The 27243-nt window shown below is 41.7% G+C and overlaps 1 protein-coding gene across 2 annotated transcripts; it reads right to left on the bottom strand.

Moving 5' to 3' along the window:
- Positions 1-268: 268 nt before the first annotated feature.
- On the bottom strand, positions 269-25856 carry zbtb38.S (zinc finger and BTB domain containing 38 S homeolog). 2 transcript variants are annotated; one of them, XM_041565002.1, is made up of 4 exons: positions 25644-25856; positions 7643-7756; positions 5766-5844; positions 269-4185 (listed from the first exon to the last, which is right to left on the bottom strand). In XM_041565002.1, exon 4 carries the CDS (start codon positions 4177-4179, stop codon positions 442-444), a length of 3738 nt encoding a protein of 1245 aa, XP_041420936.1. In that variant the 5' UTR covers positions 4180-4185; positions 5766-5844; positions 7643-7756; positions 25644-25856; the 3' UTR covers positions 269-441. The 2 variants fall into 2 exon arrangements, with proteins under 2 accessions (XP_041420936.1, XP_018121370.1); XM_018265881.2 differs by lacking the exon at positions 25644-25856 and adding an exon at positions 24409-25627.
- Positions 25857-27243: the final 1387 nt, after the last annotated feature.

The raw sequence follows: 27243 nt of genomic DNA, 5'->3' as shown, positions 1-27243 counted from the left end.
AATTAGAAATTAATGTAAACCACATAAACAGTAAATCGTATTTAAGTACCATAACATAATTAAGGGAAATATATAACCTAACATCCCTTTAGAAAGTGTAGTTGGTAGTTGCAAAATCACTAACTGCTATTAAAAAAAAAATAGGTTATGGATTCCTTAAACGGTGTTGTCCTGCTACCTGTGCTCTCTTTAATATATTCTAGGTTAACTTGCTATATAGATGACATGAATTTACAGCAAAGGGAAAAAACACTTAACACACTTGAGCTCTAATAATTACTTAAAATACTTGGATTTTAGAGCCATCTTTAAAGCACTGTTTTACAATACATTACAGACTTGGCTGATGCCCAAGGGAAGCAAGTGGCAAAAACAGGTTAACAAATATGTAGCTGTATCTCCTACAACTCACATAATTGGTTTGGTTTGTGCTTCACCACCTTAAGGAACAAAGGGGTCAAAGCTTGTCATTGTCTTTAATTCAGTAAAAGTCTTTGTGCACTCTCTTGTGGAAGAATTGTCAGAGTTCATACCCTCCTCTAAACTATAGTGTCGTGTTTTCCAGTGCTTCCAGCCTTTTGGAACCTCCATTAGGACAGTGCCATACTCAGCCACTGGTGGCATTGCTGATGCAGTCTCAAGTCTGCTTTCAGGCAGCTCTTCTGGTGCTAAGCCCTCATCAATATGAGTGTTACCTACATTTTGGGGGGACCTGTCTCCAATACCACCATTGAATGACAGTAATGGAGTTTCTTTGCCTTCAAAGGGAACAACAACACTTTCAGGCACATTTGTGACTCCACTAGTCTTTGTTATATCCATCGTTTTGCATGGAGTACTCGTAGATGCCCCCCAGCTCTCCGCTGCTGCAATTTCTTTCCGTTCCTTTCGCTTCAGACTCCTTAGATAATGTTTCTTCTGGTGCATTCCTAGAGCTGCTGCAGTTTTGCAAATTTTAGAGCACTGGATACAAACAAAACCTTTAACACTGCGTTCTGTTTGATGCTTTTGCTCATGGTTATTTTTTGTGCAGACATTCAGGAATTGCTGTGGGCAGAACTGACAGCCATACAGTTTTTCTCCTGTATGGATCCTCTCATGCTTTTTTAAGGTTTCATTTAACATAAATGACTTACTACAATATTGACACATAAAGTTTTTCACACCCATGTGAATGCGTTCATGTTTATTTAGATTTCCAGGGAATGAGAAGCACTTTCCACAAATTTTGCATGTGTAGGGCTTCTCTCCTGTGTGACAACGCATGTGAACCTTTAAAGTTGATGGATTCCGAAATGACTTTTGACAAAGTTCACAAAAACAAGGCTTAGTGGCTAGCTGCCAGTCGGAGACATCAATGTCTTCTGCAGCTGAATTTTCCGTATACTCAGCAGTCTGTAGATTTTCTTCCTTGCCATCTTCACTCTCTTCAATTACAGTCCTTGAAATATCTTTAATGTCTGCTTCTTCTTGATTTTCCACATCTGACCTCTTATTGCTGTGTTTTCTCCTTTTCTTTAGCTTCCTAAATTTCTTAAAGTGCTTGGATTTTTTCTTGGGCTTATAGTTGTAATATGGCCGCCATGGTTTGTCAGACACATCTTGGTCACTGAGATCATCACACATTTCTTCCATCTTTGCAGAATCTGATTTTCGAAGTCGGCTAGAGCTTCTTTCTTTCCCCTCTTCTTCAGAATTTTGATTTGATTTGTCTGCTCTTGACTTTGAATGTTTTGGCCGCACACTTTTCCTAAAAAACAGTGATGATCCAGAGATTTGACGGTTTACCAAAGCTTCACTTCCAATTTTTACAGTGATTTTGCAAAGAGGAGCAATTCCACTGTTCACAAGAGTTCCGGGTAAGGCTGGTTTGGCTATGTATGTTTCTGTTTTATTTCCATGTTTGATTACACTTTTGCTCTTCTTTGAAGGGACAGGAGAAAATAAGTCTAGTTCTTCTTGCTGGACATCTCTAGCTTGGCTGTCTTCAGAACTAATCTCTTTCATGGATTGTGAATCTGCTACTCCTTTACTAGTGTCTTGAGAACTACTATCCCTCTTTGGAGACACAATGGTTTTTTCATGGTACCAATTTACCCCATTTGTTGACGATGTTGCTGTTACTGAATTTCCATGCATTATTACAGAAGATGTTCTACTGCTGTGCATTATCACAGAAGGTGCAGAGCTGGTACAGTTAATAACAGAGGGCACACATTGGGTTGCATTACCAGAAGAACTGACTAAAGCATTACACCCTTTGGGAGCTGAGCTGGCATTATGTAGAGGAGAATTATCTTTCTTTTCAGGCAGTGTGTTTATATTTTCAGACTGTGAAACTTCAAATGGCCATGTATTCTGGTTTATGTTTGAGCTTGAAATATTTTGTGGTATATCAGAAGTGCAAGGCAAGTTCTCATGGCTTTCCAAATTAAAAGTCTGAGATTCTAATGAATTCTGAACAATGGTTGCTGCGTTAAAGGAACTATGACCTTGAAAATGTATTCCTGTGTTCGCAGGAGTGTCATTTCCAGGAGTTTTCATGGACATTCTTTTATTTTTCATAGGCAAAAGTCTATAAAGCTTGTATGGATAAATGCTAGGTTTCAGCCCTCTATTGGCAGTTTTGTTGACCACTCCCATTCTTGGATCAATTCCATGGGAAGATTTCTGATGATTTTTAAGGATATAATAAGTCATGAACGTTTCTAAGCAAAATATACACTGATATCGCCTATCACCTGTGTGCCAGATTTCATGTTTAGTACGATATTCAGCTAAGGCAAAGACTTTGTTGCAGTAATGACATGGATATGATTTCCTCCATGAATGGACATTTGAATGTCGTCGAAGACTTGAAAGAGTAACATAGTTCCGCTTGCAAACAATGCACACATAAAAAATCTTACCATCTACAATTTTTACAAAATGGTCTGATCCAGGAGTGATAATATTTGGAAGAGAATTTTGGTCAGATATTTGATCTAAAGAAGAACTTGATTTTTCTAATGTAGTATCCCCTGAAAGACTGTCTGTTGTCTTGGTATCTTTATCAGTCGGCACCATCTTAAAGCAAATTTGTTCATGTCGCTGCAGTCGTTTCAAATGAGCGAACTCTTTGCTGCAGTTTTTACAGTTAAATATCTCTTGGTGTTTTTTAGGGAGTGGATACAGCAAAGATGGATCATGAAAGGACTGGTTGGCAGGTGAATTATTTGATGGAAGCTGTGCCACCCCGTTTTTATTGTCTTTGTAGAAATCTGAAGTACTTTCTTGATCCTTGACACCTGGGCAATTCATGCTCTTTACATTGCTAGAATTACAACTTTGTATTGTAGTTTGTGGTATAACACATTGGGGTTCAAGCACAGGCATGCTACTAGCTGGAAGTGCCTCTTGCATTGTAGGAACAATAAAAGGCATTGATCTTTCTTCAGTCCTTGAATCCCTTTTATACAGAAGATCCCCTGAAGATACAGCATAAGAGTGCTCAGCCAGAGTATTTACTGGTTCGCTATCATTGCATACTCCATTCTCACATTGATCTCTACCATTCATTTCTTGTGTGTAGCCTGTTGTCTTTTTAAAATTTGCTCTCAGATCCAATGGTGAAAAACCACAAACTTCTGTTTCTAGAATGGAAAATGCATTGGTAATTCTAGGTCCGTTGGCTATGGCTAGATCGTCTGCCTTTTTTTCCAAAGTCTCTGATTTCATACTATTGTCATCCCGATACAAAATAGGCGGCAGTCTTTTCTCTGTTTGTGAGGAGCTGACAGCAGTAGGCAATGAAGATCTTTTGCAGCTTGAATTAGCATTTTTTATGTTTTCCAAAAATGCTATTCCCAGTTTTTTCCCAGCATCTGCAATATCTCTTAGTGCTCCTTTTCTCTTCACTGCAATCTTAGAACTATAAATATAATTCAGTATCTCTGTAAATGTGTCTGCTTTAAAGTCTGTAAGTTCCAACACATGTCCCTGGATTAAAATGCCTTGATTCAGAAACTGCTTTCTGAAATACAAACTGGATGCTGCCAGGATATTCCTGTGTGCTTTGAACTTTGTATCTTCAACCACAATGGTGACATCACAGAGGGCTCCTTGCATGCGTTGCTCATTTAAACAACAGAGCAATGTGTCACTGTGGAAACAGTCCACTATGTCTTCTGAGCTGCACATTTTAATCTAGAATACAAGAAAAAAACAGGAATTTAGTATCTTCATAAATATCTTCTTGTATGGCATGTGCGTATGTTTTTAAATAGTGCCATCGGGTATTATAAAGATCTTTAGATAGCACATAATATAGTGAATAAAGTAAAATATAAGGATATTATATTAAGTTACCAAGGAGTTTCATGACCATATAAAAACACGAGGCCAAAGGAACTCCGAGGTAACTTAAATATCCTCATATTTTGCAACTGGGGGTACTTTATTTATAATAATACACAAGTTTCAGTGAGTCATGTGACAGAAATGACATCAGAACTCACCATTTATAACTGATGACGACATCAGAACTCACAGTTTATAAGGATATAAGGATATAAGGTTTACAAGATATTCATGGCTTTGGTGTATTATATAGGGATAATGAAGCACAGGGCCAACTTCTGTCATTTTTCCTGCAGTGTTTTTCAACACCCAAAACCAGGCCACTACAAAATTCTAGAGAGCATTGATTGATAATGACAGCACTAGTGCTCATCAGCTGATGGCAAGGGGCTTGAAATTTGCAGAGTGTCACATAGGCTAATATTAGCTGTAAGTTGAGGAGCAGGGACCCCATGAATGAGGGTACTACAGGGTAGTTCAGAGCATTTGGTTTTGTGTTGCACTCGTTGGAGAAGACGTAGGCCCCAAAATGCCAGATTTAGAGACAAACTGCATGGCCTATTTCATCTTAAAGGGGAAGGAAACCTAGTCGGCGCAAACCTCTCACCCCCCCTCCCGTTTGTTGCTCACCCTCCCTCCTCCCCCCTGGCCTACCCGTCCCGTCAGGGAGTTCACAGACGACATCTTCTTCCACGCGATCTTCTTCCTGCTTTGAATGGCGCATGCGCAGTAGGATCATTTCGCCGGTACGATCTACTGCGCATGCGCGTGACTTTTGGTACATGCGCAGTAGATCCGTACCGGCGAAATGATCCTACTGCGCATGCGCCAAAACGCCGTTCACAGCAGGAAGAAGATCGCGTGGAAGAAGATGTCGTCTGTGAACTCCCTGGACTGGACCTGCGCAGAAGGGTAAGTAACAAGTTAGGGGCATTTGCCCAGCGGGAAGGGTTGGCCAGGGGGGAGGAGGGAGGGTGGGCAACAAACGGGAGGGGGGGTGTGGGGTTTGCGCCGACTAGGTTTCCTTCCCCTTTAAGAGTCCAACTGAAAAATGCATTAAAGCTCATCCCTATACCCCTAAGACATGTGGCGCAATATAATGATGTCAGAATGAAGTGGAGAGCCAACTCTTGTGAAGAGCTGACAGTAAAAAGGTAGGAGAGTGCAGGGAAAAAGTGGGAGCTGGTGCAAAACTCGTATTTAAGAAAATGCTTCTTTCTGCTTTAAAGTTTTTTTATTTCATGATAGTTCCCTTCTAATGAATGCTCTAAATCATTTACATGACAGAAAGACCCTTAATCTGGAAAACCAAGCATTCCAGATAATAGATTCCCATACCATGATGAATTATCTGTATGAATTCAAACATGAATGAATTAATGGTACAATTATTTATATAATACAGAATCTGAATAAAAATAACTCACCCTTGTAATTGGCAGCCTGGAATACCAGATTCAGAACTCTGTTCTACTTCTGGATTTCCCAACTGGTAAATAAGCTCTCCTGGAATAGAACCATATATGTGAGCAAATTACAAAACGTTGTACAAAATATATATGGTATGCTTATACTGAGCTCAGATATGGATCCCAAGAAGTGGGAGGCAAATTAGCCATTGAGTGCATAACCGTATTTATAGCCAGTATAAGGACAAGAAAAGGCTTAGTCACAGGAGTGGTGCCAGCTTGTTTTAGGCGGCTAACAAACTGCCCCCGATTGATTAAGCCTTTACGTCTCTTTTAAAATTGTGCATGATACTTACTAGTGATGGGTCAACAACAAAAAAACTACCCAAGCCTGACCCTAACACAAGCCTTCCCAACCCAAACCTTACCTGACCTGACAGCTCAATTTATAGACTTCACAAAAGGAGGTGGGGGCCAAGTGCACTCCTATAAATAATGGCTGCCAGAGGCAGAGGCTGGCAGTTTAATGTCTCAGGCAAAGAGCTCAAACCTAGCCCACCCATGACCTGCCAATCTTGACTTGCCAATCTTCTGTGGAAGTTGGCCCGAACCTATCGGACCCACGGGTCCCAGGCCAGCCTGCACATCCCTAACCTTACATGTTTCATGTCTGTGCTGCATCTGATTATCTTATTTATGCCTCACAAGTCAACAAGGTTAATTACATTTATGGTGATGTCATATCAGGTGGACTTATATGGACACCATCTGTCATAATTACTGCATGCAATTCTTGCCTAAAAATACACACTATCGTTAAAACTGTCTGCACCAGTGGTGACAGTCAGTTTCTGCAAATAGTTAAAGTGGCATGGCTATGGGAGGCAGCTGGTACGACAGTGGCTTAAAAGCGGTTGTTTACCTATGAATTGCGTTATTTAAATATTATTTTAAATGTTTTTTTATTTTATTTGTAATCGCTGCTGAAATCAGTATCTGTCCCTTTCTTTTTCTGCTCTGACTCATTGGAACAGTACAGCAGAAGATACAAAGAAAGAATATGTATACTGTTGATAGTGATATTTGGGACAGTTTGTATGGTAGTTTTTCCCCAGGAGGATTATTGGCCATCTACGTTGGGAGGGGGGAGTAAGCCTGTTAGACTGCAAGGTGTAAGATTTCAACATAGGTGATGAAAAGGGAACTATGTGCTTGGTCTGTTTGGTTCCTCCACTGGCTGGAGGAAGTGGTGTTGTGCTCCACAGGTCCTGATTTCAGTACAGGAGAAGTAAGTTTAATAGTAGTTTTGTTATAGTCACTCTAGGACTGAGAATATCAGGGGCTAGTTAGTAGAGCAGCCAGAGGCTCTAACAAAGAGACCAGGAGGGTTAGTACCATCTGGTGACAAGGCTGTCAGGGTAGGGACTCAAGGTGTTCGGCTTATGGATATAGAGATACTTGGTGTGTGGGATCACTATCAGGTTCTGGTAAAGTGCAGTGCACTGACATATAAGCATAGTTCCTACCTTAAGAGTTTTTATGATTTGTAAATAAAATTTCTTCCATTCTGCAGTCAATTTCTATTTTGAACTCACTGTAATACTCAAAGTAATACTCAGGCACATTTATGCTTGGCTGAAAATTACATTGTATTGATTGGTTTTATATTTCTGTGGGTGGAATTGAAACAGCAAAAGTATTTATATCTCTTTTTCAAGAAGGATTGGTCAAAACAGATGCTGCACCCCTACTGCACATCAAGAGTGCCTCATCTTCTGCAAGCCTCTCAAATACACAGACACTGCTAGCACATTATAACATGGAAAAATAAGCTCCTATTGAGAATGCAACTGATAGTAATTGAGAACTTATTAACTGTACATGAGATACAATACCTTTTTATCAAGGAACTCGGTAAAGGCGTCTCTTGATACCCTTATTATTTGCTTTCTGTATTGAGAATCTTGTGATTCCAAAATAGGCAATTAATGACATTCCTGGATTGACCCCTGGGGGAAAAAGAGAAATGCTAATAAAAATTATTACTATGCACTTATGCGGTAATGATGCAAGGATAACTAAACCCTAAAAATTTAATATGGCTAAAAAACATTTCATTTTATATGTGAATTTACAGCACCAGTGTAGATGTTCAGCATCGTTATAATGGCATTCCTATAATATTAATGACCCAGGTCTCAAAGTCATCTTTGCCATCTTGGATTTTGTTAGGCCACTTCATTTGAGTCAGTAACACAGCACATGCTCAGTGTGCTAGAGGTGACTAGAGGTTGAGAAGCTATGGGCTTGTTGCAAAGCATCAAGCAGAAAATTAGGTGAACCTGTTATAGAAGCTTTCGCTACAGGGTTGATTAATAAATTCTGACACAAATTGTACTGTTTTTATGCTGCCATGTAATGTGAATCTGAAATAATTACTGATCAGGCTTATGTCATGATTTTCATATTCTATATATATATATATATATATATATATATATATATATATATATATATATATATATATATATATATATATATATATAGTATTTTGTTAGTTGATCTCTAAGCTCAGGCAGTTGACACCAGCCCAGAGCATGTGCAGTAATCAGTAGAGCTACTGGGGCATCTTTAAAATCAAATATCTTCAATGCTAGTTGCTTTCAACTGAAGTTAAACATATAGGGGCTCATTTACTTAGCTCGAGTGAAGGAATAGAATAAAAAAACTTCGAATTTCAAATGTTTTTTTTGGCTACTTTGACAATCGAAATGGGCTACTATGACCTTCGACTACGACATCGACTTCTAATCGAATGATTCGAACTAAAAATCGTTCGACTATTCGACCATTCGATAGTCGAAGTACTGTCTCTTTAAAAAATAGTCTAGTTCGCCACCTAAAACCTACCGAAGTCAATGTTAGCCTATGGGGAAGGTCCCCATAGGCTTTGCAAGCATTTTTAAGTCGTATAAAAATCGTTCGATCGATGGATTAAAATCCTTCGATCGGACGAATTGCGGTAAATCCTTCGACTTCGATATTCGAAGGATTTCCATTCGGCAGTCGAATATCGAGGGTTAATTAACCCTCGATATTCGACCATAAGTAAATTTGCCCCATAATGTCAATATTATCCAGAAAGCTCTAAATTACAGGAAGGCCATCTTCCATAGAATTAATTTTAACCAAATAAAACAAAGTTAAAATGGGGTCTATGGAACGGATCCCATACCTGTACAATTAAAAAACCTACTTTCTCAAATCTCTGGATTGTGGATTAGGTAAAGTGGATAACATTTTTTTTTAATTTAGTTCACCTGAAAATTACTTTTTTAGTATAATAAAGAAAATTGTTTTCCAAGTCAATTTGCAACTGGTCTTAATTGTTTATAGTTTATGAATGATTTAAAAATGTTTCTGCAGTTTCAACAGGTTGCTGGGGCCCCTCTAGCAACCAGGCAGTGGTTACAAGTAAAAATGTAAGATGGGTAAGTGAGGTCCCCTTCTGAAAGATGAGCAATAAAATAAACTAACAATAGCAATACATATATAACATCAATGAGAATTTTAAAGGGATACTGTCATGGGAAAAAAAAAATTTCAAATTAATCAGTTAATAGTGCTGCTCCAGCAGAATTCTGCACTGAAATCCATTTCTCAAAAGAGCAAACAGATTTTTTTATATTCAATTTTGAAATCTGACATGGGGCTAGACACTTTGTCAATTTCCCAGCTGCCCCAAGTCATGTGACTTGTGCTCTGATAAACTTCAATCACTCTTTACTGCTGTACTGCAAGTTGGAGTGATATCACCCCCCCCCAGCAGCCAAACATAAGAACAATGATAGGACCAGATAGCAGCTCCCTAACGCAAGATAACAGCTGCCTGGTAGATCTAAGAACAGCACTCAATAGTAAAAACCCATGTCCCACTGAGACACATTCAGTTACATTGAGAAGGAAAAACAGCAGCCTGCCATAAAGCCTTTCTCTCCTAAAGTGCAGGCACAAGTCACATGACCAGGGGGGAAATTGACAAAATGTCTAGCCCATGTCTAGATTTCAAAATTGAATATAAAAAAATCTGTTTGCTCTTTTGAGAAATGGATTTCAGTGCAGAATTCTGCTGGAGTAGCACTATTAACTGATTCGTTTTGAAAAAAACATGTTTTCCGATGACAGGATCCCTTTAAGGATATTTTAAAATGTCCATATAATGTTAACATATTTAAATTGTTAGCCTCCGTGGCTGACTTTATTAAGCAGATTTAAGAACTTTGGAATTCCACTGAAGTGAAAAAGGCCACTTGGTAAATACACACTCTACAGGAGAGTCAATGTAGGTATAGTATGTAAGTATAGTCCTACAATTTTCACCTATTTTACAGTCTCCCACTCTCTTCTTTTCCCTTAATCTACCCTCTGCTACGTTTCTATTTTAAGACCTAGTAAGCTTTAAGTTTATGTATATAGTTAACTTTTTAAAAACTTTTTTCAGTATCTACCAAATACAGTACCTATATCAACCCCAATCCAATGTCAGATCAAAATGCATCCTTTATACAGAAATGTATTCTGTAAGGATTTTATTCTTTTTCCCTAAAAGCAGGAGTGCCCATACTTTACAAATGCAAGGTCTACTTTTAGTCATGATTTCCCACTATGATCTACATCCAGGGGTGCTTCGCCAATGAGGCAAGTTGAGGCTGTCGCCTCAGGCAGCAGCGCCCCACTAGGTACCAGGGGCAGCAAAAATGCTGATCCTGGTACTTTAAGAGCGAATTTCCGGGGGAGGGGGGGCAGCAGCAACTGCTGCTGCCTCAGGCAGCAGAGGGGCCAGGATCGCCCCTGTCTACATCCATAAAAGCTTTGTTAGTATTCTGCACCATGGAAAATATTACTTAAATATTGATTTATACCTTTGATATAAATGATTTACAAGAAAATTAATATTTAACAAACTATTTCTTATGTAACTTTAACATACCGGTAATAAATATCTGAATGAAAAGAATGAAATATGATGGTGATTAAGTCAAGCTGTTTGTTGACAGTGTCTTGAGATCTACTGATCACCACCTAAAGGTCTACTGGTAGATCCTGATCTACCTTTTGGCCTTCCCTACATTAATTCTTGAATCATTGTGGCCTGAAGTCCTGAAAGTAATCAGTGATACTCTGCTTGCTGGTCATTTGGAAGTTTGTTAAAACCAACAATTTGACTCAAAGACAATTTTGAGATAGAATTGTCTTTTCCTTTGATGTCTAAGCGAACTTATGTAACAAGTATAATCACCCAGTACAGTTTCAAAGCAAAATTTGTGGTTTCGCCTGCAGCAAACTATTTTTTTTTGTGAATCCGCACTACAATTACTCCATGCAGTCCAAAAAAAGCTCTCAGTTAATATAATTTCTGGCCCTTGCCTTCAACATCTGCTGCTTCTTTGCACTCTGAAAAGACAGCTGTGTTCACTGTCGTGGATAATTTATAGAAAAGTGGCCAGAGCAACTAGGAGAAAGGTCATCTAGACAGTATGATTGTAGCATAGTGGAAAGGCTCTTCCCTAACAATGTAAGGCAATGTAAATACTATGCAACACTAAAGACACTTTGTCATTTTACCTTCCAATTGACTCTAATGCATTCCAGTGAAATTTTGTGGTTTGGAGACATTTTCCACAAATATCAACATAAGCACCTGGAAAATAGCTTTTTATCCAATGATGCATGAAGATGTTCTCATGCTTCCTTTGAGTCATGTGGCATACTTATTGATCATAATGACCTAATAATTGCATAATTGTCTTCTTCAGAATTTCTCTGAAGCTGTCCAAAGTCTGGGAAGAAAATGCAAAGCTCTAAGGAGTGAACTCGATATTCATAGTGGTTACATGAGGTGTTACAGGTAAACTGCCCCTCATCTGTATCATCTTAAGAGAGAAAGCCGTTCTGGAATCTGAATGTTCTATATTTAATAGCAATTTTATGGGTTATAGAATCTATCCTTCTTTACAGAAAGGAAACACTACACCAAATATACTTCTATTTGTTACACACACGTAACTTGAAAGGCAAAGTGTAAGGGGTAAGATCTATGGTGAATTAGGTATAGTGATACTTGAACTTCTCAAATATAAGCTCTACCTTCCATGATAACATATAAAACTGAATCTGCACTTTGAAAGTACTGGTGTGACATCTATTTCCTCCTGCTCCCACCTTTGCAGTTACCCTGGTCATTATGTATGACCATGGACTCTTCAACCATAGCTGCTTATTTGTATTCTGAAACTATGCAAGGACACCCATGCATTATGCATTTTAACCAATTCTTCATGAGCTTTGCTACAGACTCATTTTTGTTGTGTTGGGGCCAAATCATCTGCTGAAAATAATTTCTTGATCACCTTGCTTGGTCAAGGTGTCTTCAAGGCACTCAACATGTGTTTTCTTCTTGGAGATATTTTGTCCTATATATCCAAAATCCATTGTCAGCCATGACTGTTCCCCTGTCCCAAGCTCAGATTTTTTCTAGTCTTTGCTTGTTTTTTGCTTTGTTTTTTTTTTTAAAAGGTAAGTTTTATTTCCTTTTGAACACAAACATTCAGACACACATTACAAACAGTTGAGCAAACTGACACAAGGAAGGTACATAGTAGAAGTAGAAAACCAAAGTGGACTCTATGCATAATAGGTAGGTAGTACTTCCAGAAAGAGATGTAAAATATTTACAACACAATGGTTAAGGCCTTCTCCTGACAGGCCAGGGCTAGGGAACCCTCTATCACCACTGCTAAGAAGGGATGCTCTGACACGGCTCAATCCGGGGGGTCTGGATCCACGTCAGCCCATGGGCCCCAAATGCTGTCAAATTTCGTTAGGGCACCCCTAGATTCATACGTAAGTTTATATAGAGGTATCACACTATTAACCAGGCGTATCCAGGCACCAAGAGAGGGTGGGAGGTTGCCCATCCAGTGCATTGCTATCGTCTTCCGTGCATAGAAGAGGAGGATGCGGAAAGCAATTCTATGGTATTTGGCTGGGACCAATTCCTCCAAGACCCCCAGTAGACAAACAGTAGGGGAGATGACCCTCGGAAACGTTTTTTGCTTTGTTTAATTAAAAGTAGGGAGGTGTGTGTGTGTATGGATGCTGGGTTTTCATTTGGAGGGGTTAAACTTGATGGACTTTGTCTTTTTTCAACCCAATTTAATTATGTAACTAAGTAACTATGTAACTATCTGTTTATAGGACACTCAAGGGGTTAGGCCTGTGTATGTATTGTGGAAGAAATTGCATATTCATAAGATTTATTTGGGGAAAACTTCTCCCCAGCTTTCTCAACAGGGCAATGTTCATGGGGTTTTGCTTATGTCTTTCATCTGCTTGAAAAGAAAAACTCAAGTTAGGCACTCCATCAAAACTTCAAGAATTGGGAAAAGGGGAGGCGGCTTCATAAAACCTGTGCATGTTGGCTACCTAAAAGAATGAAAAGAATCTATATCTTAAATCCTTCTTGAAGTGTCTGTCTCAACTTTTGTTTACATGGTTATAAGGTTGTACGTCCCAGTCCAGCCACAAGGAGATTGGCTAGGCTTGGAGGAAGAAATTAGAACCTTCCTTCAATCTAGCCAATTCCACAATAGGCAGGAAACAGTAAGAAGGGTATAGAGCACACATTTCAAGTTAGGGCAAAATATGGGAGCTCAGCAATATGAAGTTGGGGCACTAAACTGCAAGGTAGTCAAACATAATAAAAGAGACCTAAAGGGAAGATGGACTGGGTAACTGAGAAGAAACAAAAAAAATAAATAAAAAAAACTTGTATGTATAGGTGATGATGACAACATGTCAACTTAAAAGAGAAATAGTGTAAAGGAGGGATAGAAACTAGCAAGAAAGAGATAAAGAAAAAAAAACCAAAATACTGTAGTAACATGGGAGAGCAGAATAACGGAACCCATCCTAAAAAATTTTGTGGTGCTTACACCAAATGCTTTTGTTGAATAATGGTCTTGAAATGGTAACTGATCTCATATTATTAGGTGGCAGGATGCTATGCCTTTAAACATTATACTCAGTGTGCACTGGGTCCTCCCCAAACTTTCCACTTCAGCTACTTGCAGGATTCATCCTGCAACCCCAAGCTAGTGTTCAACTGCACATCTCCACATCCTTAGGCAAAGGCATTTAATGTGCATTGTCTGAAAATAATGGAAGCTGAAAGGGGAAACTGAAGTTACTCCATGTTTGGTCCTTGCAAGGAACAAGTGTCCAATGCACTGCCATGAGTGACGATGGCTGCTTTAAAACCATTGGCATTTCTGCCATAAGGCAAGGTAAGACTCTTGATTCATGCAGCACTGCCTTACAAGTTACCAGGGATGGCAAAAATGTGGGAGCTGAAATCATAGGGGGAGTGTCTGTGATGTTGCAGGGGCGGGGTTATGGTGTGGCAATCGCCGATTGGCTAATTCAAGATGAGTGCTAGCTCTTACCGTATATGCTCGAGCCGAGTTTTTCAGCACCCAAAATCTGCTGAAAAAGTCTAACTCGGCTTATACTCGAGTCAGGGCAGTGCCGCCGCTTCCCCCTTTCCCGGCCGGATCTTCCCCTAGCTGCCCCGTCCCAGGGCCGCTTTAATAAGCAGGCAAAAGGGGCCCTGCTTGTGTCTGCTTGTACCTGCTTTGTGTCTGGGCTCCCTCTCTCGATCAGCTCGCACCCCCTCCCTCCACCCGGTAAAGTGGAAGTGGCCAGCAGTACAAATAGGCGGATAGAGGAAGCGCCGCCTCAGAAGGAGCCAAGTATCGCGTTGATTGACGTCATCACAGCACGCGCTGGTCCTGACTCCATGGGAGCAATGGGAGATTACTGTATATTCAGTGGGTGCCACTCGCAGTCTGCAGAGAGGGAGCCGACGCATCGCGGAACGTTTGCATATCAGACCACGCACCGTGCTCGCTTGTTCCTGCAAATACCTCCAAGAGACATCCGGATTTGCAGTGCTACCCGACCGCACCGAGTCTGTCGCACACAGTGAGTGACCGGCTTCTGCAGCTGTTCCACTTCCTCACACTTTCACCCCAAGCCCCAGCCAGGTGAGCCAGGCACCCTCAAGCACACTTTCTCTAACCTCCTCCTCCTGGTCTATCTATCATCTTTCTCTCTCTCTCTCTGCCTATCAATCTCTACTTGCCTTTCTCTCTCTCTTTCTATCCATCTGCCTTAGTATGAAGGCAAGGCCCCCTGTAAAAAATGCTGATTTCTAAAGCTGACTGGCACTTACAGTGCCCACTCATTTTGGGACCCACTGTCAGTTAAAAAAATGTTTTTTTGGTTTGCTACCCCGTGGTCCCTCTGGCCTGGCCCATTGTCACAACCAGCTACCTTAAGTTCTGGGGGTATTTATACATGAAGTAATCTCTGTGCCATCCTGCTATGCCTTCTTTGGGTATTTATATATGAAATAATTTCTGTGCCATCCTGCTATGCCTTCTGGGGGTATTTATATATTGGATCTTCATACTGTATAGTATAGGTATGCAATGGAACAGGTTGATCTGTCATTTTTAACCCTAGGCTTATACTAGAGTCAATAAATTTTCCCAGTTTTCATAGGTAAAATTAGGTACCTCGGCTTATACTCGGGTCGGCTTATACTCGAGTATATACGGTATTTTTTAAGTTTCTGGCCAGCCAGTTTTATATGTGATTAAAAATTATAATTAATTGTAAAGGCCAATAAATGAACTGAATCTGATAAGGAATTTTATTGTTGAAACAAGTTGAAAGGAAATGAAGTAAAGGTTCAAACTGCACAGGATGCATTTAGAAGAATTACTAATGGGGACTGGTCAACAAGACTTGCACAATCTCTTCTAGCTCAGCATTTTATCTCATGTCCTACCACAGTTTTCAGCCCTGCTGAGCTTCTTATGGAGTGGTGCCTTAAAACTTGTCTTCACCTTCTTAATCCAGACCGAACTGAGGATGTAGAGAGAAAACAGCAACAGAGCCTGGATTCAGCCTTGCTTGCTAGGAATTAGGGGGCTGGTCCAAAGTGGGTTCCTGCAGTAATAGCTGAAGTTGCTTGACCCATGTCATACAACGTACATTATGAAGACAAGCAAGAAGTGCACCGTCATGTTGATCAGTTGCGGAGGCATGTTCAGCCAAATAGCAGTATTTAGAATGGAATGCCCCAATATGATTCCCAGTGGCTCACTTCCAGATGAAGTGGCCTCCCTGTGCAGAAAAGGAACTAATGAAACCACTATTTCACCAGAGAGTGACTGTTCTTATAGAGAACTGTAATAACTCCTCCCAGGATGCTCCTTGTGGTCAGACTTATGGTTATGAAGGCCAAAGCACAACAGGGTGCCTCCAAGGTGGATGGACTACTAAGGTGGCCATAGAGGTGCTGATTTACCTGCAATATTGGACGAACGAATGGACATCCCCATCTCCTACTCTGCCACTAACCTTCAGTTTAAATAAAGTAGTAAAAGAACAGATCAGACACTGTTCTGCCCTGACAGCAATCGTACGAAAGTTTATGTCCGACAAAAGCTGGTGACAGTCCCCCACTTCGTGTCTAAATGTCTTTCATTTTCTAGCTTCATTTCCTGTTTGTTTTCTATGGTTAAATACACTTCCTACTTGAAACGCCTGTACATAGTTAGCCATGTTGGAGCTGTGCAAATGTGGGCCCAACAATCTGACTTGAACTTGAGCAGATGCCTTCTAAGAAGTCTTATTGTATTATTTCTATTAGAGCAGTGTAACAGTCCATGAAATTGAAATGCATATAAAGTTATTTACGTTTTTGGTCTTACTGGCCCTTTTAAAAGTATTGCATTGTTAGACTGACGGCCATTTTGCAAATCACATATAAAAGGTGTGCCATATCTTTCATATTTATTCTATTTATTTTTAAAAAGAAAGGCTCTCCCTGGCTTTTCTTGTACTTTAAGTTCCTGCATCCAAGCTTTATGGAAAGCTAAATGATATAGTGTAATGGAGTCTACTGACCTGCTCCAAGATGGCGTCCAAAATGGCGATTCCTCTTCCCTGCACATGGCTCCGGGTGGTCGCAATCATCCTGCATCATCTCCTTCTTGCCCTGTGATTGGTCGCCGGCGACGGAACGGACGCCGGCGTCAGAATCGGGCGCCGGCGTCAAGGCGTCAGCGTGGGGACGCTGGCGTCTGCGTCTGACGCCAGCGCGTCAATTTTGGCGCCAATAGACTGGACTATAAAGACCCTCATTTCCATCCTGACCTTGCCCAATTATAGGTCTATTTCATATAGTTCCTGGGTGCGATATATTCTGTCTTGCTTATCCGTGTTTGAACCTTGCCTGTTATCGACTTTGAATCTGTACTGCCTGTCTTGACCATTCTGCCTGTTTTACGACCATTCTTTGATAAACCCTTTTCTGTACCGCGATCTTGGATTGTTGCCTCCTCTTTGGTCCTTACTTCAACTGCGCCTTCGGGCCTTACAGTATAATTGGGCCATGGACCCCTCGGAGGAGGCCCAAGTACCCCTCGATGTCGGAGGGGCCATTCGGGGATTGGCTTCTCGCATGAAATCCTATGAAGCCCAGCAGTCTCAAATTGGCCAGGCAATTGATGTTATCCTGGAGAAATTAACTGCCATGTCTCCAGCGGCTCCTGCGGCTGTGCCTGTTCCTGCCATTCCTGCTCCTCTCCAGGTGTCTGAACCTCGTGTTCCCGCTCCACCTCTTTTCAGCGGAGACCCAGAAGCTTGTTGTGGTTTTATTAACCAATGTGAAATTCAATTCACTCTGCAGCCAGGCCAGTTCGTCTCCGAGCAAGCCAAGGTTGGTTTTGTCATCTCCCGTCTGCAGGGGAAGGCTTTGGAATGGGCGTCTCCCCTTTGGGAGAAGAGAGACCCGCTGATCGACAACGCCGGGGCCTTTCTCCAAGAACTCCGGACGGTGTTTGACGCTCCTGGTCGTACTACTGCAGCCTCGGCTCGACTGTTCCAGCTTCAACAAGGCACTCGCTCAGTTCCCGAGTATGCCATTGAATTTCGTACCCTGGTGGCAGAGACCTCCTGGAATAACGATGGTTACCACGCGGCCTTTTACAACGGCTTGGCTATACGCATTAAGAATGACCTCGTTTCCCGGGAAATTCCTTCTCGGTGGGAGGATCTGGTGGCATTGGCGGTGAAGGTGGATACCCGGCAGAGGGAGTTCCAGCTTGAACTCGACCGAGAGCGTACAAAGAGGTACCCCCGGTTCCAACCTTCTTTGGCCCCCCGCTTCCAGAGACCCCTGCTTCTCAATCCAGTTCCCCCTGTGCTTCCTCCTGCTCCTATGGATTCTGCTTCTTCCTCCTTGCCGGCTGAAGAACCCATGCAGATTGGGCGGGCCCGCCTGTCCGAACAGGAGAAACTCCGGAGAAGGGCTGCCGGCCTGTGCCTTTACTGTGGGGGTAAAGCCCACTTTGCCCAGGAGTGTCCAGTGAAGCCGGGAAACGCCAAAGCCTAGGTAAGCTCGGGGAGACTTACCTGGGTGGGATTTGTCATTCTCCCCATTCCTCTACTCTACGTTTCCTTCTTCCGGTACAGATCCAGTTTGGCTCTTTAAAGTTTTCCTCACAAGCCTTTCTAGATTCCGGTGCTGCAGGAAACTTCATGGATCGATCCTTTGCAAGACGTCATTTCATTCCTCTCCAACCCTTGGCAGTTCCTCTTCGTGTCCTGGCGATTGATGATCGTCCTCTGTCGTCTGCCTTCGTCTCACATTCTACTCAGGAACTTTCTTTTAAGGTGGGCACCATGCATTTGGAGAGACTATCCTTCCTCCTCATTGATTGCCCTTCCACTCCGGTTGTCCTGGGACTGCCATGGTTATGTGTACATAATCCAGTCATTGACTGGTCCACATTGCAAGTTTCCAGATGGAGTCCTTTTTGTTTACAGAACTGCCTACCCACTGTTCCGGTTGTCAAAATTTCCTCTGTGTCCTCTAATTCTTCTCTTCCCTCTGTATACCAAGCATTTGCCGATGTATTTAACAAGTCTTCTGCTGAGATTCTTCCTCCCCATCGGCCTTACGATTGCCCAGTGGAACTTCTATCCGGCTCTATGCCCCCCAGGGGCCGCACCTACCCACTCTCTCCTTCGGAAACTTCTGCTATGAAGTTATACATCCAGGAGAATCTTCAGAGAGGATTCATCCGTCCTTCCACCTCTCCTGCCGGAGCAGGTTTCTTCTTTGTTGAGAAAAAGGATGGTAGTTTGCGGCCCTGCATCGACTACAGAGGACTCAACAAGATCACAGTTAAAAACAGGTACCCTCTTCCTCTTATTTCTGAACTGTTTGATCAGCTTAGGGGTGCCAATATCTTTACAAAGCTGGATCTTCGGGGGGCATACAATCTTATCCGGATCCGTGAAGGGGACGAGTGGAAGACCGCCTTTAATACCCGTGATGGACATTATGAGTATTTGGTCATGCCCTTTGGTCTCTGTAATGCTCCTGCGGTCTTCCAGGAGTTTGTTAATGATATTTTTCGGGATTTGTTGGGTCTATGTGTGGTCGTTTATCTGGATGACATTCTTGTTTTTTCTAAAGATCTTTTGGAACATCGTGCCCAAGTACGTGAAGTCCTCTCCAGACTAAGGAAGAACAATCTCTTTGCTAAATTGGAGAAATGCACTTTTGAAGTCTCGTCTATTCCTTTCCTTGGCTATATCATTTCTCCTCTAGGTTTCAAGATGGATCCTGCCAAGGTGTCTGCAATCCTGGACTGGCCTCTTCCTACCAGTGTCAAAGCCATTCAGAGGTTTGTTGGCTTTGCCAATTATTACAGACAGTTTATAAAAATTTTTTCTTCCAGACTTTCTCCAATTCTGGCCCTGATTCGTAAGGGGGGCAAACCTCAACACTGGTCTCCTCAAGCCCTGGAATCCTTCAAGTCCCTCAAAGAGGCCTTTTCTTCCGCTCCAATTCTTCGGCACCCAGAACCCCTACATCCCTTCTTCATGGAAGTTGACGCCTCTGATGTCGGAGCTGGAGCAGTTTTATCACAGAGATCCATTTCTGACGGTAAACTCCACCCTTGTGCGTTCTTTTCTAAAACAATTTCTGCCCCAGAACAGAACTATGATGTGGGGAATCGTGAACTACTTGCCATCAAATTAGCCTTGGAGGAATGGAGACACTTACTGGAGGGTTCTTCGGTTCCTGTGACAATTTTTACCGACCATAAGAATCTTGAGTTCATCCAAACCCTCAAACGCCTGAATCCCCGGCAAGCCAGGTGGGCACTTTTCTTTTCCCGTTTTAATTTTGTCATTACCTTTCGTCCTGGCTCCAGAAACAGAAAGGCCGATGCCTTATCCAGAAGCTTTATTCCTGAAGATTCTGTGTCCGAGGAACCTGAACCTGTGGTACCCTCCATCAAGATTATTGCTGCCTTGTTCCCTTCCTGTGCCTCCCAATTGTTGTCCGCTCAAGATTCTGCTCCTGCGGAAACTCCTCTTGGTGTTGCTTTTGTCCCTCCAGAATTTCGTCTTGCTATTTTGTCTCAGTCTCATAGTTCCAAACAGGCCGGACATCCTGGAATTCAGAAGACGACCGAGCTCTTATCTCGTCTAGTATGGTGGCCAACCTTAAGAAAGGACGTTAAAGATTTTGTCTCCTCATGTTCCACGTGTGCTGTGTCTAAATCCGGACATTCTCCTCCCAAGGGTTTTCTTCTTCCACTGCCCATCCCATCTCGACCCTGGACTCACCTCGCCATGGACTTTATTGTCGATTTGCCCATTTCCTCCGGCCACACTGTCATTTGGGTCGTTATCGACAGATTCAGTAAGATGGCTCATTTCACTCCTCTCCGCAAACTGCCTTCTGCTCCTGAACTTTCCGAACTGTTTATTAAACATATTTTTCGCCTCCATGGCTTTCCAGCAGAAATTGTGTCCGATCGTGGTCCCCAATTTGTGTCTAAATTTTGGAGGTCACTGTGTAATGCTTTAAATATCTCTCTTCAATTTTCTTCTTCTTATCATCCTCAGTCCAATGGTGCCGCTGAACGTGTTAACCAGGCCTTGGAGCAATTTCTTCGTTGCCATGTGTCTTTGTGTCAAGATGACTGGTCGGACCTTCTTCCCTGGGCGGAGTTTGCCCATAACAATTCTTTACATTCTTCTTCCCAGAAATCTCCTTTCTTCTGTGTGTATGGCCGGAATCCTTTGGCATTCCCTCAGGATCTCTTACTCACAAATGTTCCTGCTGCTAATGATCAAGCCGCTCATATGCTGGCCATCTGGCAGGCCACCACTGCTAATCTGGAAAAGAGTTCATCTTCTCAAAAGAAGTTTGCCGACAGGAAAAGAATTGCCGCCCCACCCTATGCTCCTGGTGACAAGGTCTGGTTGTCTACACGGAATATTCGCCTCAAGATTCCCACTCCTAAACTTGGCCCCAAATTCATCGGTCCCTTTCCCATCATCGAGGTCATCAACCCTGTGGCAGTTCGTCTTCTTCTTCCTCCCGAGATGCGGATCCCTAATGCCTTTCATGTGTCTCTCCTTAAACCTGCAGTGTCTTCCCCCTCTTCTTCTTCCACAGCTCCTGTTGTTATCGATGACCATTTAGAATTTGAAGTCAGCAGGATTCTGGACTCTCGTTTTTCCAGGGGCGCTCTCCAGTACCTTGTCGAATGGAAGGGTTTCGGTCCCGAGGAATGCTCTTGGGTGAAGAAGTCTGATGTCCATGCCCCCATCCTTGTTCGCAGGTTTCATAGGCAGTTTCCTTCCCGTCCTGGTCCCGGTGGTCCTGAGGCCCCCCCTAAGGAAGGGGGTACTGTAATGGAGTCTACTGACCTGCTCCAAGATGGCGTCCAAAATGGCGATTCCTCTTCCCTGCACATGGCTCCGGGTGGTCGCAATCATCCTGCATCATCTCCTTCTTGCCCTGTGATTGGTCGCCGGTGACGGAACGGACGCCGGCGTCAGAATCGGGCGCCGGCGTCAAGGCGTCAGCGTGGGGACGCTGGCGTCTGCGTCTGACGCCAGCGCGTCAATTTTGGCGCCAATAGACTGGACTATAAAGACCCTCATTTCCATCCTGACCTTGCCCAATTATAGGTCTATTTCATATAGTTCCTGGGTGCGATATATTCTGTCTTGCTTATCCGTGTTTGAACCTTGCCTGTTATCGACTTTGAATCTGTACTGCCTGTCTTGACCATTCTGCCTGTTTTACGACCATTCTTTGATAAACCCTTTTCTGTACCGCGATCTTGGATTGTTGCCTCCTCTTTGGTCCTTACTTCAACTGCGCCTTCGGGCCTTACATATAGTTCAACAAAAATATGTCTGGTGCTTTTTAGTTTGTGCTGCCATTTCACCACAATTTTACCTTATATCTGTGCTTGCATGTGTATAGCAGAACAGAGTAAAATTAAATTTATCATTGACAGAGCCAGGTAAAGTTATGACTTGAACGTAACACCAAAGAAAAACATAATATACAAGCATTATGAGTTTCTTTGTCAGCAAAAAAATAAGCTTAAATATTAGGCAATTAATATGAAAATTAAAGGTATGAAACACACCCCAAAAAATAAATATGACAGCAAAGCCTTTTCTAGCAGGATTTCAGGCACAGCTTCATTCCAGTAGCATAAGCTTGTAAGTTTGCAGCCATTTTGAGGCTGGTGTGGTAGAATCAAAATGGCCACAGCTGCATATTGCATCCTCAATCTCTCGAACAACACATATTATAAAATAATAGTCAGAAAAAACGATCACACGGCTTTTGTGCTTGCGAAGACTCTGTGATTCGCCACATCTCTACTTCCCTTTTAGATAAAATGTGAATACATTTCACATGTAAACAAAAATCAGGGGGAGAACAGACTCAGTTTGCAAACATCACCTGATCACGAAATGTGGGATCCGCAGTCGCTTACCATGTGTTTAACATGCACTAGTTCAGCGACCATTTTGTGGCAGCTCTACAGAAATCAAAATGGCCGCAGCTTTAGCACAATACGTAAAACAAAGGAATGCTAGCCAGCAAGAAACATAATATGGTGCTTGTACTACTGTTACCAGCCTTCTTGCTGCCTCAAAGAAAGTGCTAATATCATTTAAATGTAAAGGTTAGGAATATAATAAGAAATAGCTTTATACTGCATTACAGGCCTATGTGTAACACTAACTATTATAGCTTCCTATGGAGTTAAAACAGTTATATATTTGCTGTCAACTTGAAAACATCAGACCATAGTAAACAGAATTAAAATGAACACTTCCGTCACCAGTTAGGCCGAATTTAGCTACAGAACTGCGATGAGGCAGAAAACAGGTTAATCTATCTAGTAGTCAGGACATTTGCAGAAAAAGCACTATGCTTCATGAATATAAATCAGTCGATACTAGAACAAATACACATAGACAATGAATAAATAAAATAGGCGAGGATATGCAGCACACAGCTTTGTCTGCTCACAGATATAAACATTAAGTCAGCTCTTGTTCCCCCGGGAAGAGGAAAACTGAAAGGAAGAAAAGAAAACAGCTTTTTCAGAGAAGCGTTTGCTACTTGCCTGATGAAAATTATTCTAGAAATAACATTTTCTTTCCCTGGTGTTAAAACCATTTAGCAGAAATTTCCGGTTGCCACAGAAACAAGGCAAGGGCCCGTTCGAGAGAGATCACCGTCAGTCTTAAAGGAGCTCTGCTACAGACACAGAGCTAGACATGAGACGTTTTAGAAAAAAAAAACACCCTGTTCTGTCCGGAATCATAATGTCACTGTTCCAACTTGCATGAAACCCTCTCAAACATTAACTCTTTGGCTACTCAAGCGGCCTGGCATGCCCTTCATTTATTTTAATTGGAAGGAAATCTCACTTGCAAGGCATTTTGTAGTTTTTTTTTTTTTAAAAAAGTATGGTTTTCATTCTACTTCAGGAAAAAGCAGGAAAGAAATAAAAATATTTCAGTTTCTGCCCTAACGGTTTTGAAATCGGTGATGCTCTAAGCCGCCAAAGCTTGTGGCCATTCGACGATATTAGCGGATAAGCCTTCCGTAGCCCCACAGGGATGAAGAAACACAAGGGTTTCTTTCAAGGCCTCGCTGTCTCTGAATTGGGTAAAATTAATTCACTTATGTGCTGTTCTCAAGTACAAAAATAATTTAATAATTACCTTCTGAAAAATAACATTCCTTGTTTATTGTTAGCATAGATATTATTTATTTAAACTTCTATCTGAGCCTTATACCATGAATGAGAGCAGTGAACAGTTAAAGAGTATATTATACCATCCGCCATACTGTGCAATAGCCCTTTAATCCGGAGATGCACCTATACTGTAGATTTAACCCAATGACCAGTTATGTTGGCTTACATTAACAAAAATGTTATAAATATATGTAACTGTATATGTCAATTTAAAGAAAGATGATACTCATCTGATCTGCTGCCTAATACAGGGAAATCAATAAAAATCTCTTATTCTGTAACTTAGTGCTTCACGTATGCCTTGTTCTCATCGTAAACTAATTCCCCTGTGCATTATATTAGCTGTTTTTACAATACATGGCAATGCACGTACTCAGCGTTTTGTATAAATTGCAAGGATAACAACATGCACTTCAACCTACCTGTACGAATCACTTATGGAAGTGTTAACTTAGAATATACATTCAATCCTCTTGTATGTTGCGCAGTCGGAGGTAAAAATAAACCATTAAATTCGGTCTTCGCTTCATGGTTCTGAGAAGCTGTCGTTGGTAAAATCAGCTGGAAAGCAGCTCGGATGGATCGTATTCATGAGAAATGGATTTGCCATCAGGGAACGGATTGTGGCAGCAATAATAATCCACATCCGGGTTTTCTCCATTATGCAGCCCACAGATCTGCAGCTTTTTAGTGTAAAGGGTCGCAGACTGACCACTGCAAAGGGCCACTTTTCACATCCCCTGGAGGTCCAACCTTTTCCTCACGACTTCCGCAAGCTACAGTGCTACGCAAGAGTTAAAAATAGATTTCTTTTTTCCGTTCCGAATCCTACCTGCATGGCTAGCATATTAGTTTTCAAGCTCTTTAATTTGATATTCACATTAATTAACAATACAGCATACATTATTTAACTGAGTAAATATAACACAAGATTAAAAAGCAAGATTAATACCATCTGGTTGCAATATGCTCTCGATGACTTTTCAGAGCTGGCATTATTTTTTTTTGCATGAGACGCCGATTATAATACAGGCTGTAAAATGACGATGCAATGTTTAGATACTGAGCTGCACCGTATAATGTCAAGCAGGGTATTTACATACTGACAGCAGCACAGAATGCAGAGAAGGCTTGAATCCTCCCAGCCATTTCAGGCTTGCAAGAGATGCATCCTGCAGCATTGCTAATAAAAGCAGGAAGGGCAGAGCCAGCTCTCACTATGGAAAGAACCCAGCTGAAAAATTCCGACCGCCTTAGATCGCTCAGAAGGAAAAAAACAAGTAGTGCAAAATGAAAGAGCTACTTTAATGGATGTGCACTACGCAGTGCATGCCAAGATTCTCGAAGGTTACATGGCTGCTTCACGTAACCATATGTGAAATCTTCCTGAGCTGCCGTGGCATACACAGACATTCAAAGATGTCATCCTTCTCGCTTCTGGGAAGTCTGCTGTTCTTCTGTAAGACATGATCCCCTCCTTAGTCAAGGCTGAAATCACTGAAAGGCTTTCGTGTGCCCCTTTCTCCTATTTCTTCTTAAACAACATCATAGTTTTAGCTTTATTTAGTGGTAATAGTCTTTCTACACTTGGCAAGCCACCAGAGCGGGGATCTTGTCATCTGACCGGCTAATTGTATTTAGGCAACACCCTACTTACCAGAGGTTCTGCAAGTGCTAAATATACCAGCGTTACAGCTGCTCAGTCGCACAGGAAAATACGTACTAAAGAATTGTTATTTCCTCTAGTGATAGAATGTGAATCCCTCAGCACTGGATTCTGCAGCGTTATGCAGTAATCCAGTGCAGTTTTATGTTGCATAAGCTTTCCATTCTGACCTACATAACACCAAGTCACACACAAGCCCCAAACTGTACTCGCTTACGGACAATGGGGAGCTTTAACTGTCTAACTGCCTGCCACAGTGTACGGCACTTGAACACGTCTCATCACAAGTGTAAACAAGGAAGGGGAATTCCTTTTTGTACAGTTCAACGGAAGGCTGTTCTCACATCTCTGAGCAAATTATAAGCATTGCACTTTTCAGGTTCATTGTAGCAAAGAAGATTTTGGGGGGGGCCTCAGTGGGGTCTGGAAATTTTGGAAATTTTAACTGAGTAACGGAGTAACCACCCCTGGTATTTTAAGATCACTTCTTAAGAAAAATCTGAATTATTCAGCTATTTAGCACACTAGGCATATTCTTGCTTTAGGTATTTAATCCTTTCCCTCAGCATAACAGCTGATATGTCATTCAGCAGAGGTCTGGAAATCTTCAACTCCCAATACAGAATGCATTAAAGGACTCTCTTCCTGAGATGGGACTGGAGAAAGAGTTACCACACTGATTTCTTACACACATATCTTGTAATAACGTGAGTGCCAGTGGTTCTTAAAAAGTTAACCCTTTACTTGATGAAACTTCACAACATACATTTCATCAACTAGTTTCTCAGATTCTAAACAAAACAGCACATTCACTTATATCCACTATCGCCGATGACACAGGCTGGTACAAGTATGATAGAATCAGGTGGTATTACTTAACAGATGTCCATTTCCCAGAGTTCATGGCCTCAAAGTGGTGGTCATCTTGGGAACTTAATATCACAGAGACTAACTATTTACCCTTATGCCCTCCTTAATGGTGCCTTTGACTTCTTTGCCAAGTAGTGTAATCATCTCTCTCACTCCTAGAGTGAGCTATTGTATACCACAAGCTTACAATCACATTAGCTAGTCCTGTTGGGGATCTTGTTCTCTTAATGAGGCCCAGCCACAGTTTTTCTCAGCACCATCCAGCCCCCTCCAACAAAGAGAGCCCAAAGAGTCTGACCTTGAGAACCTCTTCTTTTATGGACTAGGGGACCGGCTTTGCACAAAAAAGCCATTGCCCATAGCAACCAAATTAGTACTTAATTGTGATCAGTATACTACCAGTAAGAAAAGAAAAGCAAAGTTGTTATAGGCAACTGCACTTTGGCAATTTTGCATCTTTTATATATTTTCCTGTTTTTTTCAGAAACCATAAAAAGTGCAAGGGAACATTCCTTCTCGGATAACTACAGCTTTTTTATCAGAGCCTTGTGTAAGTAGGGTAAGAATAGAGAGGGGATGCACACTCAATAAAGAAAATAATACTTAATAAACAAAGGTGGTATTTTAAAAATTCTCTTTTATATAGTGTATAGCAAACAAATATACGTGTACATCAGACAAACTGGGATATTATGCAAAACAGTATTAGCACAGATATATA

Source organism: Xenopus laevis, chromosome 5S (assembly GCF_017654675.1).
Source record: "Xenopus laevis strain J_2021 chromosome 5S, Xenopus_laevis_v10.1, whole genome shotgun sequence".
Taxonomy (NCBI): Eukaryota; Metazoa; Chordata; class Amphibia; order Anura; family Pipidae; genus Xenopus; species Xenopus laevis.
Note: the sequence above shows the minus strand (reverse complement) of the source record. Positions and strands in the feature narration are given on the sequence as shown.